Source organism: Microcebus murinus, chromosome 15 (assembly GCF_040939455.1).
Source record: "Microcebus murinus isolate Inina chromosome 15, M.murinus_Inina_mat1.0, whole genome shotgun sequence".
In the NCBI taxonomy this organism is placed as follows: domain Eukaryota; kingdom Metazoa; phylum Chordata; class Mammalia; order Primates; family Cheirogaleidae; genus Microcebus; species Microcebus murinus.
The window spans coordinates 76,657,708-76,671,349 of NC_134118.1; the positions used below are offsets into that span (position 1 = coordinate 76,657,708).

General features: G+C 42.0%; 1 protein-coding gene across 1 annotated transcript in view; it reads right to left on the bottom strand.

Annotated features, from left to right (window-relative positions):
• The window catches only part of TLL1 (tolloid like 1), a 180,635-nt gene that overhangs the window by 68,930 nt on the left and 98,063 nt on the right, over positions 1-13,642 (bottom strand). Inside the window, exons 7-8 of the mRNA XM_020280268.2 lie at positions 9,056-9,161; positions 4,698-4,822 (exon numbers count right to left, since the gene is read on the bottom strand). Coding sequence (XP_020135857.2) covers positions 4,698-4,822; positions 9,056-9,161 — 231 coding nt within the window. The remainder of the gene's footprint in view (positions 1-4,697; positions 4,823-9,055; positions 9,162-13,642) is intronic.

Below are 13,642 nucleotides of genomic sequence, written 5' to 3' on the forward strand. Positions count from 1 at the left end.
TTCCTGAAGTGGATTTAGAACAATTAAATAAATTTAATCCACAAACATATGCCAACAATACTATTCTGATTAAAAAGGCAAATACTCTAAACAAAATATGAAACAAAATGCAACATATAGTTTAAAAATTGAATAAATCCATAGCAGGGGCCTGCTTACACTGCAAGAAGTTCGAACCCCTGTGAGCAAGTTGTGCCAATCGCTCATGCATTTCTCCACTAAATGTGGGTGTGTCCGGCCGCCTGGCCACTGTGACTCAAGACATTTCAGCATCACTCCAGGCCATTTGTTGATTTATTCTCAGATATAAAAAAACTAACTTTATTTTTCAAAGAACTGGAAGAAAATCCACAAAGAAACAACGGCACTAACAGTCTGTCCAGCGACAGCAAAGTGTGGGGTGAGCAGAGGCAGGTTCACGGGCTGGGCTGTCACTCACTGCATCACTACAGGCAAACCTCAGCACTTCACCCAGCTCCCTTTTCCGTAAAACAGTTGTGTACGGAATACGCACTTCAGTAGGTGCTTCAGTAGGGTCAAACGTCACGCCTTAAGAACACTGTCTACTGAATATACACCATCCCGTTAGGGTATCTGGAGTTACTGGTAACCTGTTGAGGGTCAGGGCCAAGACCTGAGCACCCCAGGAGTGGGACAGGACTTTGCCAAAGAGCAACCTGTGGACGTGTCAGTTCACTGAGCAAAAGCTGCTCGCGCTTGACGGGGACATTCCACCGACCAGGGATGTCTGCAGACGGACCCCGCCTTGAAGCCTGAGGGCCACAGCCTGGAGGTCTGCAAAGGGAGTGGGCTTGTAATCCCAAGGCAGAGAGAAGGATCAAAGGATGTCAGCCCAGCAGATAAGAGCAGGTTGCTACTCTAAGCCTGAGGCAGTGTTCCTGTCTCTCTCCTGAGTTCATGTCTCAGTAAATGAGGAACTACATAAAGTAGAAAGAAGTACAGGGGTCTCTTTTATTCCCGTTTAGACTATATGCTTTACTGCCGACTCACAAGCTTTTCACGTGAAATCACTATAACCTATGACGTGAAAGAGAATAAAAACTAGCGCTGGACTTTGGTCAGTGCCACCTGGCTCACAGGAATGCTGGCAGTCCCCTGACCTCCCCACACCCTCTCACTTCACTACACCTTGTCCCTGGCTTTGTCTCTCCCCTCTCTTGCAACTCACTCCTCCTGGGGACCTGGTTATATCAGGGGCATTGTGAACCCCCAATAGTACCCTACTGTATCAAGGTGGCTTCATGTCACTCGGTCTGTGACGAGCACGTTCATACCAATGCCATCGTCCTTATCCATGCAGACTGCCAGTGCCCCGTTTAAGGAACGAAGAGCCTTAAACATACAACCCTAAGCCGGGCGCAAAGCTAACTACTTCTTCAGAAGGAGAGAGGAAGAAGCACACACAGCGGCTGAGAGAGAAATGCAGGAAGAAAGAAAAACAGAAAACCAGGAAAGGAAGGAGTTGGTTACTAAAAGCATCAAAAATTCCAAGATAGGAAAAAAAGTCATTCTCTGGGATTTTGGAAACAATAATAAATGCATATTATACGGTGTATGTGTGTGTGTGTGTGTGTATCTGTGTATATATATATATACACACACACAAACTAAAATATATATATACACACACACAAACTAAAATATATATATACACACACAAACTAAAATATATATATATATATATATACACACAAAAACTAAAATATATGTATATATACACATCCCTTACTCTACATAATTCGTAAGCTGTGATACAGTAAATGCTTTTCATACTGTTTTAAAAATAAGAAAACATCTTTCTCACAGATCACAGTGCTTTCATGAATGTGGGTTTACAGTATTAAACAAAATAATGTGTACTTTAATTATTTCTGTGTTCCAAGTAGGAAAATGACCCATTTGTGTATTTTACACAATTACAATCTGAAGCAGAAACTATACTTCCAATTATCTTCCTATCAGTCAAAGGAGTAATTTAAGAGTCTCAGGTTGAAAACTTAATTATAGTATCATCAGCTTATTTTTTTATTTTTACTGACTCTCCTATGATTCAGTGTGCAAATGCATCTCCCATGTGCTTTGTAAGTGTAATGTACATATACATGCATGTAGAGAGACAATCAAATGGTTTTATATGCAAAGTGTCCACTTATTTAGCTGTTATTAATCGCATAACCTTTCCCTTGTTAAGAGTTAAAGTCTATGTCCGGTGTTGTTAGAAATTAGTCAAGGATCATCCATGTCTTTTGTTATAGTGATGCCGTTCTTTTTCCTAAGGAAATTTGAATTTTAAAAAATTAAAGCACTACCACACAGACATGTGTATGTTATGTGCATATAATTTTTAAAGGCATTTATAGGTAAATATCAATCCAACTTAAGTAAATATCCATGAGGTAAATAAAGTGATGAATATTAAGTAGAACTATCTTTAGATACATGAAAAAATTAGATACGTAGGCTGATAGCTAGCTACAGATATGTTTATATACAGAGGAAAACATTTAAAAGCTTATCCGCAATAGTGAATCATTAAGATGTAAAAGATTTTAAATACACCTTTAAATTTCAAAAATTTCAACTGTCCCTCTGAAAACTTAATAAGACAACTAACCATTACAATACAATTTTTTTAAAAAAATAGTAGGTTAGAATTTTCCTTTGCAAATCTGATATAAAGGGTGAGGATTCCCCTTCTCTCAGCAGAAATTTGAACAAAATTCACAGAGAGGGTGGTTAATGGTGGCAAAGACCCAGTTAGGTAGTCAGATGGAACGAACAATATCTGATAGCACAACAAAGTGACTATAATCAACTCAGTTAGGGTGTGCTTATAAAATAACTAAAACAGCGGAATCCGAATGTTCCTAACACAAGGCAATGACAAATGCCCCAGGTGACGGACACCCCAATTACCCTGATGTGATTAATTCACACTGCATGCGAGCGATTGTCAGAACATCACATCTGCCTGATAGAGACACACAACTATTAGGTACCCATAATAATTAAAACTTAAAAAAAAGAAATTTGAACAAATTCCATCAGGTAAAATGAAAAAATAAATAAATAAATGCCATCACCCATACTGAATTATGAACTTCCTAGCTATCAACCAACTCACTTTTTCTTTCTTGCACTTGAGTCCTTATCTATCGAACAAAAGGATTCTTCTATACCATGAGCCAATGAGCGCATATTAAAAGTTTTGCGAATGGATCAGCTAGCTCCCTCCCTTGCCCTACAGGGAAAGTTTTCTGCACTGACACCAGAAGTCATGATAAACTTAATTAATATAAGAACTCCCCAACAATTTGATATATAAATAAGCTTTAAATAATTATCTTTATCTAACAATGACCTACTATACCCCTGATTTTCTGCAAAAGTTATTAGAATAGCAGCCGATTTTATAGTTATTTTACCATCTGTAACCTTAAATATCTAGAACAACATCTTCAAAAGTGAAGTCTACCAGTGAGTATTGGGTAAACGAAAGTTTCCTTGGACAAATAATTTGGGAAAAGCTGTGTTAAGCAAAATAAAACAAGTTTCTTCGACGTAGGATATTTCAAAGGTTGTGAATATACGGGAGGTGCTTAGAGCCTGCAATATTTCCAATTTAGAACAGAGAATCTTTTCTTTCTTGTACCATTAAGGCACAGCCTTCCCCTGGAACATTCTTATTAAGTCCCTTCATTAATCTTTTTTTCACAACTTTATTGAGTAGCAAAACATACAACAGCTCACTTGCAACATGGCTAGGACATTCTTTTGCAACAGAGTTATAAATTCCTACTGCTACAATTTTAATTCGTATACCATTAATGATGGTACCTGCAAGAAAAGATCAGTCAGGATCCAATTCTCAAGTTTAAATAGAAGATATTCCTTTTATTTTGGCAAAGACTCAGCATTTGACTGTGAAATCATACAACTACCGTGTGTTTCCCTGAAAATAAGACCTACCCATAAAATAAGCCCCAGCAGGATTTCTAAGCATTTGCACAATAGCAGCCCCACCCCAAAAATAAGCCCTAGTGGCGGGCGTGGCTGCACAGCGCATCTGCACAACCCGTGCGTGTCGTCGCGGAGCGGGAAAGAACACGAGCAGCCCTTCTCATCCGCCTGTGAGAGCTCTAGTGCTCGACAGGAGAGATGAGGCCAATGGTTCTAAAGGAAACAGAGTCCCAAGAAATTCAGGATTGAATGCGGGGTTTGGAGAGTCATGATGATGTTTTGGAAGATAACGACTTCACTACATTTGAATCAATGTAGATGGTTGTACCATACTTAAAAAAAAAAAAATAACACATCCCCTGAAAATAAGCCCCAGGGTGTCTTCTTGAAGAAAAATACATATAAGACCCTGTCTTGGAAACACGGTACTTAATGAAGTTACCAAACGGCCATTGCATTTTGCTCTTTGACTCATTAAATTAAAAGAAGTAAAGCGTGCTGTCCTTGCACTTCAAATCCGAATCCTAGTGGCTCGTTTTGATTGTAGCAAAGGGTTCTCCCCTACCTCGCCTTACGACTGACTACCCGCCCACTTGCACCTGTCTGGCCACCTGCCAGCAGGGAGAGAGCCCAGAGACCCGCCCGGCGAGCCGGCTCGTGCACGGGGAAGAGCACAGTGGGGAAGGATCGCGGGCTGCGTCCACGCGGTGCAATACCTGGACATCTATACAGCTTCCTTGCCTGTGCAATGTCTCCTTTGCTTAAGCGGGTCCGCTGGCCGATCGCCGGGCGTATGCCGTTGTCGTCGCGGGAGGGGAGGATGGTGTCCAGAAACATCCCCCTGAGAAAACAGAAGCAAACCGCGCCCAAGTCACTACGTGAAAACGCACATGCTCCTCATGAATGCAAGGTTACTGTTTGCAGACTCAGTCAACGGGGAAATAACACCAGTGCGAGCTCAAAGCAACGTGTCAGGCTTTCAAAACACTTCCGTCAAATTAGGGGGAAAAACGTGCATGTTAAATGTGCGCCTGACAAAGTCGGTGATGACACCCACTTTTTCCTTAGAAATGCAAATTATATGTTTTAAAATATACGGAACACCTTATACCCCGCCACACAAAGTACACGTGATTTTTATCTCGTTCTACCAAGCAGATCTAAGAATCCCTTAGATTACCAGGTTGTAAAACAATTATCCCTCACGGAGGTCTATTTTATTAACAGCAACCCTATAACAGATAATTTTGAGGTTAAAACTGTGAGCCTTAAAATTGTAAGAATCGAATGAAATAGACGGAAGTCAATTTTTTGAGTTTAACTGCTAACTTAACCTAAGTATTCTTAGACGTCCAAGTATTACAGCATATGTTGCAAGAACAAAGAAACACAGAGTGCCAAAATTTAGACAGAAGAGTACAAAGCAAAAAATGTTTTCTTAAAAAATATATATATATATTTTTCATGTCAAAATCAATAAACAAAAAAAAAAAAACCTAATCAATGTCCTAATAATTCTAAGCAATAAATGTGGAGTTGTTTTGGACTCAAGATTGTGGTAGAAGGCTTGCTAGTTTTTCCTATTAATAATGTGCACGACCTAAAATTCTGAATATCGTGCACTAAAGAGACACTGTGATTTTGTGCCGTACGGCAAACACTTATGGCTCCGAGCACTGAGCTTCCAAGTTCAACGGCCTGGGAGTCTACCCCAAGAGGTCGTGAAGTATGGAACGTGTATGCATAGCTTTTCAAAAAAAAGAAAAAAAACAGAAGGATCTTTTTATAAAAATAGTTTAAATTAAGAAATGAAATTGAAAAATCTCTTTTAAGTTAAGACAAATGATGGAGCACTCCTTTCCAAAACGTGTAGCTACCGGGTGCTGCTCTGAGACTGCAGATAAAAGAACAGCACCTTCAGCTCCACTCACTCTTTCCCTCAGGAAATGTCCGCTACTCGCTGTTCTTTATCGCTGCGCGAATAAAACAACAGAAACCCGTCCTTTGCGATTCTAACACCCTGCTGTGGGGAGGCAGACCCCAGACCAGAGACAGATAACCCACCGGGTAAGGACAGGTAATACGGAGGGAGGTAAAGGCGGGAAGACGGGTATCAACTGTGCAGCGACGGGTAGTCTTATAGACAGAGAGACCAAAAGAAAAACGCACTCAGAAGTTGACATTTTAGTCAAACCCGATGGGAGTGAAGCTCAGAGAAACAGGGGTAGCTGGAAGTACAGAGCTACCAGGCAGGGAAGGCAGGAAACAAAATCGCCCGGAGCCCAGAGGCTCTCCGAGCAGGGAGGACAAGAAAACAAAATCGCTCGGAGCCCTAAGGTGCTGGAGCACCAGCCAGAGACTTTACCCTTCCCCGGAGCACAACTGCTGATCTGCAGGAGAGCGGAGAACTGACGAGTGACAAGACCGTGCGTGGCGCCAGACTCCCCCACTCCTCGGGGAGGGAAAGGGTGTGGTCTGGAGATGCCTCCAACTCCAACGGGGGGACCAGAGCTCGGTAAAGCCAGACCTAAGCATCCACAGAGCTCCTTATATACTGCCGCCTGGGATGAGGGCAGAGAAGACAAATCTGTATGTGTTTAACAAGAGGCAACGCCAGGCAGGCCAATGCAATTGAGAGGGAAACTGAGTCACAAGGTGGTATGGAGAAAAGCCACTCCTCAGCAATGCCGCCTGAATAGACAGATATGTTAAGTAGGCAAACCCAAAACAATTATTACATTTCAGTACTAACAAAACATTCATCGTTTACTATCTCTATATTTCTAAAAACAAATGCGTGGCACATGAGAAGTTTCACTTTTTTATAGCTTTCAAAAGAGATGCAACTTAAGAAGGTCAGTGACATCTTGGAGTGCATATATCCAATTTCACACGACAGAACGATGAATTTTCTTTCACTCCGTCTGCTGAGGTAGCCCCTCTTCCATTCCAAGGGAGTCAGTCACTCGTTCTTTCCTTCTTTCTTTGTGGTCAGGAAGTTAACAATCCTCTTCTCTCAACAACCTCGCAAGACCCTGGGGAACCCCCTCAGTGAGGCACTACAGGGCAGAGACAGACCATGCCATGGTCACTTACTAGTCTCTAGCCTGCATTTGCTTTCACTGTGTTTAAAGAAGCAAACTAGCCATGCTTTTTAAGAAAATCTATAAAATTTTGCAGCTCTTCTTTTAATGAAAAATGAGCAGCCCTAGTTCCAAGGCACCTACTTTACACACTATCCATGTCTATAAAACTCCTGTCGATCCAGCCCTATTCTTCCCATAAGTGATTCCCTAAATATACTGATGGCTCATAGTCATGAAAACAACTGGAATTTTTACAGAGTCTGTAGGTTCAGAATAATAAAAACTTAAAAACAAACCCTTCAAATATTTACATTAACCGAGGACAAGAACCATGTGGTCATCTCAGTTGATGCAGAAAAAGAATCTGACAGGGCCAGGCGCAGTGGCTCACGCCTGTAATCGTAGCTCTCTGGGAGGCCGAGGCGGGCGGATTGCTCAGGGTCAGGAGTTCGAAACCAGCCTGAGCGAGACCCTGACTCTACTATAAAATAGAAAGAAATTAATTGACCAACTAAAAATATATATACAAAAAATTAGTTGGGCATGGTGGCGAATGCCTGTAGTCCCAGCTACTCGGGAGGCTGAGGCAGGAGGATCGCTTGAGCCCAGGAGATTGAGGTTGCTGTGAGCTAGGCTTACGCCACGGCACTCACTTTAGCCTGGGCAACAGAGTGAGACTCTGTCTCAAAAAAAAAAAAAAAATCTGACAGATTCAAAACCCTTTCACAATAAACACTCAACAAATTAGGAATGGAAGGAAACCGCGTCAATGTAATAAAGATCATATATGAAAATCCCACTGCTAGCATCACAGTCAATGCTGAAAAACTGAAACATTTTCTTCTAAGACCAAAAGCAAGGTGAGGATGCCCACTCTCACCACTTCCATTCCACATAGCGCTGGAAGTGCTGGCCAGAGCAATCAGGCAAGAAAAGAAATAAAAGGCATCCAAATTGGAAAGGAACAAGTAAAACTGTCTCTGTTCGCAGGTGACTTGATCTTATACATAGAAAACCCTAAAGATGCCACACACACACACACACACACACACACACACACACGCAAAAACTGTTAGAACCAGTAAATTTTAAATTGTGTCCCAGTATGAACAGCTCATGTGCTATGTCCTACTCTGCTTCTTACCAAGAATTTTTTTATAAAAACACGAGAATAAACTTGAATTTTTCCCTTCAAAGTAGATACTAATGAACTGTGAAGTGGACATCAGTGGGAAAAACGAGTTGAAATGAACAGATGAGTGTAAAAAGGGCATAAATGCGGAGAGGGGTGAGTTCGATGATTCCAAATTCCTTACCTGGGAACCATTTGCTCCATGGCATCATCTTTAGAATGAAGTAGATCAAAACCCAAATTTATTGCACTCTTTAGAAACAGCATTCGGTCATTAATGAAAATAATTTCAAAGTTAACAAATGGTGAAGTATAATTCTAAATTGTATGAGGCAAAATGTTTTCCTAAGCTGTTCTTTCACAATTCATTAAGTGATGTCAATTTTTGACCACAAGTGGTACTTGAGCAATAGAAAATACACAACATAAAAACATAAGTCACGCAGGGTGTGACATTCCGACTGAACAAGCAAGTAACCTATTTAACTTGCGAATGCCTGATTTCCACTAAATAATGCTTTGCCAATTTTACACGCCGACTGGTTTGGTAATCATTTTAATTGGACTTTTTTATGGCTTAGGAATATCAAACAGTTTAAGTGACTTATACCATCTTAATTATTACTTTGCATTTAGATATTTGGTAGAAAATGTAAAAAAAAAAAAAGTGTTTTTAACATCTCTTTCAAGTGCCTGCTGCTGGCTATCGATGTCGATCCACTATTTCTCTGCTTTATTTCTGCAGGGAGGCAGCAAGTTTGGAGGCGGTTCTAGCGCCAACGCCAAGCACAGCTCTGTGAGGGGCCAGACGGAGGAAAGGAATTAAAAGTCAAAAGGTATAACCTGCGACTCCAACCTTGAGAAGGTGTTCCTGGCGTAGTGCATGATGCTGTCGAAGTCGTATCTCTCCCCCAGGGAGTTCACCTCGCCAGGCTCCATCTTCAGAAAGTTGTACTCTTGACCTGAGGACCAGGGATGAAAACGACTCAGAAAACAAGGACAGAACAGCCTCTCGCAGCCCCGCACCTATGCTTAGCTAAGCGCCCGACCTCCTTGCTGTTGTGTTTGCGTATTTACACACGAACATCCAGGCAAGTGCGCAAGGCAGTCCCCACCTGCTGCCACCACACTGGAAGAGCAACGCTGGGTTGCAACAGTGCATCATGTGCAAAAAAACGTGGACTCCCACAGCACGCTCTGGGCTTGCTTTCCATGTCTACTCTTCTACCACCTCATAATATCTGTTACTTTAAAATCCTACTGCTTTTTATGGTTAAAAAGAAACCAAACTTATGTTTTTATCTAATGAGTTTCCCACTTTTCTCTTAGGACTTCATTTTCCAGGTCCCACAAAAGTCATATTCCCACAGCAACAATGTGAAAAAATGCAGCAACAGGGTCAGAACAAACACGGCTCTGCGGGCTTTGGCCACGTGACTCCATCTCTCTCAAGGTCAAACGACCGCAGCGAATGCCCCACTTTCCTGTTAAAATGAAACAAGGTTCTCCTTGATAAAAAGAAGGTGTTATTTTGAGATCAAGAAGAATTATTATTTTTCTTCTTTTTACTTTCCACATCTGTTATTTTGACTCTGGATGTCTTCAGTCATAACAGGTGTTTCCACTGCCTGTTTGTGCCTGTATGGTGAGACGTTTCTTGAAATTTGAAAAGAACACAGACTGAAACAGGTAGGTCTGCGCCGATGGTTCCAGAAACAAAGCGCTTCTTCAGACAGGGTTTACGTGCCGGTGACTCAGTTTTCACAATCTCGGCGGCCAAAGGCAATGCAAGCCCTGTCACTTACGTGACTTGGAAAGCTTTGAGACATCAAGAAATAAAGGTGAGCTATTCGAATCCCAAATTCATGCTTGGAGCTCAAAATGGAACTGTGACGCCACTCAGCTAACTGGCTTCTTATTCCAACTGCGATATGTCAGTTAAATACGCTATAAAAATATCATAGTCACAAAGGCTTTTCCAAAAAGACACAAAAAGGAGTGATGCCACAGAAGATAACGAATGTCTCTTCTGCGAGCAACGGGGAAATCCAGTATCCTTGTTTGAGCATTAAGGATGAGAAGTTACAGAAGCCAAGACCCAAATTAAAGTGTTTTGCTCCATCTTTTAATGCATTCACACAGAAGTGAATGTAAATTAATTAACCAGCCCTCCTAATGGGATGTGTGCTCTACAAATCTCTGACATGGCTGTGTCGTTATTACCGTTCTCAGGAAGCACCCACCAGAGACGACTGTTAAAACTCTCGTCTTCATCAGGATTTTAAGTATAACACAGTGTATCCAATTCAAGGTCAGATTTTCAAAACTCTGTGGCCCTGGCTTTATAGTTATTAACCCATTAAGATTGCCATTTACAGCATGACATGGAGGCAGATTCTCTAACCCAAGCAAAACACTCCACAGACATTTCTGAAGCCGGAGCATGAAGCAACTTCGGCAACTCGTTTTGACGCGTGTTAACCGAGCACCTCACACGCCCGTGACGCCATGTTCTTTATTAGTTAAAAAGAACGTGGCCGATTGCCCTGAGTGAAGTAACTGAGGAATGGAAAACCAAATACCGAGTGTTCTCACTTAGAAGTGGGGTCTAAGCAGAGCGCTCAGCAGAGTGATGGCCACCGAGGACTGGGGGGGAGGGGGGTGGGGAGTGGATGGGGGATGGGGAAGCTACCTATTGGGGTACACTGTTCGCTACTGGGGTGGCAGGTGCTCTCACTAAAAGCCAGGACTCGTTCCTACACAATTCATCCAAGTGACCAAAAGCTACTTGCTCCCCTAAATCTACTGAAACAAAATAAAATAAAATAAATAAAAAGAACATGGCCATATCCACGTCCAAATAAAATAAAATCAGGCTGACTTCATGAAGGAAGGGAAGAGAACCAGAGACACATAGCACCCAGGGAAACTGCACTTCAGAATAAAAAGAAATGACAAGCCTTCTTCTTTGAAAGCCTACTCTCACATGGATTAAAGTAATCCGATCCTTACACCAGTTTGGCTCCTGTCATAACGACCTGTTTTGCATATAAATGTGAAGCCAAAGTTTGCGCTAGTTAGACATCGCCCTGGAATAACACTTGGTCTTGAGTCTCTGAGCCAGGGCGAGTCGTCAGTTTGTGGAAGATTAATCTCCAACATAAACACTTGCATCCTGGAATCGCTCTGCTCCAGAAGTGCCAATTGCTCAGGAAATCTCACTAAATAAATATTTGTCCTTTAGGCCTGAAGGTTTAATAAAAAAAAAAACAAAACATATGAACAGCCATAATTTGCCCAGTACTGTTTTAGGATTATACATTTCTTTACACGACTCATACACTTGCTCCTTGTTTGGGGAACATACTTATGTTGAACCAGAATCCGATCTTTAAGGGTGAGAGCCGTTTCTGAAAGTCATATCCTGTATAATTTTTTTTTTTGGTCCACCTAATAAAATGTTTGGCAAACAGAGGAAACAGAATAACTGTGTTTAACAGAGCCCATTTATTTGGCAGCTAGAGTAATTTCCAGAATTACCATTTCCTCTTTATCTCCCTCCTAATGACGCGAGGCACAGGGTGAGCCCTGGCAGGAGGCTGGGGCACTAGACCCGTCCACACGGCACGGCACGCACCTGCTCCGCTTCCTTCCGACACAGCTCCGCAGATAACTTCATCACTCCTGAAATGCCTTCTTCCCTCAGCTTCTAGGAAGCCACATCCCCCTGTCTGTCCTCTCACCTGTCAGCTGACACCTGCCCTGTCTCAGGAGACACTATACCCAACTCTGTTCTCTGTCCGTTTTCTATCCCCAACTTTCCCTTCCTCTCCCTCCGGCTTTTCCCAGGACAGTCGACTCTGCATCACGGTTTTGTCTTTAGGCAGGTCCGCAAGTCCAGACTCACCTTTCTTATGAGGCTCATCCCCAGGCTCCTCAATTCAAAGACATGCCAGATGGAATCACTGCTCGTTCTTCCGAACTTTCTCAGAAACACGCTACTGTATCAACATTCCAAAATATATCGAATGTTCCGTGTCCTGTGCCACGGTGCATCTTCTTGCCAAAAAATAAATCTTCGGGAGGTTTCACATCCCGAGATGATGCTCCTCTTAAAACGGTTCTGAACGACTATTTCCCTCTTCCTGTCGATCTCCCTACCCTGACCGAGAGCCCAGTCCCCCCTCCCTCCCTACTTGTTTGGGCTTCTTGTAAGTTAATACAGTGTATCCAATTCAAGGTCAGGTTTTCAAAAATCTGTGGGCCAGACTTTATAGTTACTAACCCATTGGGATTGCAATTTAGAACATGGTATGGGAGCAGACTCTCTAACCGAACGATGATTTTATACTTTAAATTTTTTTTTCCTGGAGACTGAATGATTGCATGTGTATTTTAGACTTGCTTTGTTTTTTAAGATTTAGCTGTTTTATTTCTAAACCTCTGTGCTTTCCAAGAATGGCTGAGAGCCAGTGAACCACAGGTGCCCCCTCAACCTCAGGTGCCTCCTCCCCACACCTAGTCAGTCACTCCTGCAGCTGATGGACAGAGTCCTCTTTTTCTGTCATCTGAACTTTCTCTGTCTATAATTCTTTGATTATTCCCCAGTAGCTAGAGAATAAAACCTAAATTTCCCACACTTACATAGAATATTCTCTATGATCTAAACTCCCAGGTAATTCCCAACAAATCTACCTGTGACTTACCATGCAACTGCACGGGCAGACAGAAATGATTCCATTTTCTTTAACGGTAGCTTTGAGCACGGTGTTTTTTCAGCCCAGAAATCTCATCACTCACCTGTCCATCTGGGACATTTCCACTCTACTTCTAAATTTCAGTTCCTTTGTAGCATCTCCCTTGACCCGGCAGAGGTCATGTTGTCACACTTCGCCTGGACTCGGCAGTGTGACCGTTGTCACTCTCTGTGCCCTTGGAGCCCCGCTCTAAGTGTGTATCTTTCATGACAGTGTCTCCAAAACCTAACACTGCCTCAATAAATAGTTGGCACCAAATATACGACGATCGGTGCAGTTAATTGCAGAAGATTCTAAGGAATTCCATGTTGAAGCAAAACTGGCCATGAGTAAGAAAATAAGAGCACACACATTTTTGCTCGGCCTTAGGCTTGAAATACAAACTTACAAGGAAATTTCCACTGAGATTTTTCTTTTCTACAACTGAAGTGATCTTTATGAATATAAAAGTTAAACAAATAAAAAGCCTTACAATGAGGCCATTATCAAACACCAACCATCAGAGAGAAGTAGACTTTAACTAGAAATTACATTTCCATTATTGAAAACATTCTTAAGAATCTGTCTACAGTGTGGGCAAGCTTAAGAGGAAAATCTCAAAAAACCGTTTAGACTACCCTGGAAATGGAATTTTCTCCAGGAATTGTACCTGGCGTCAACGCAGATTCCTGCGGTAGCAGAATGTC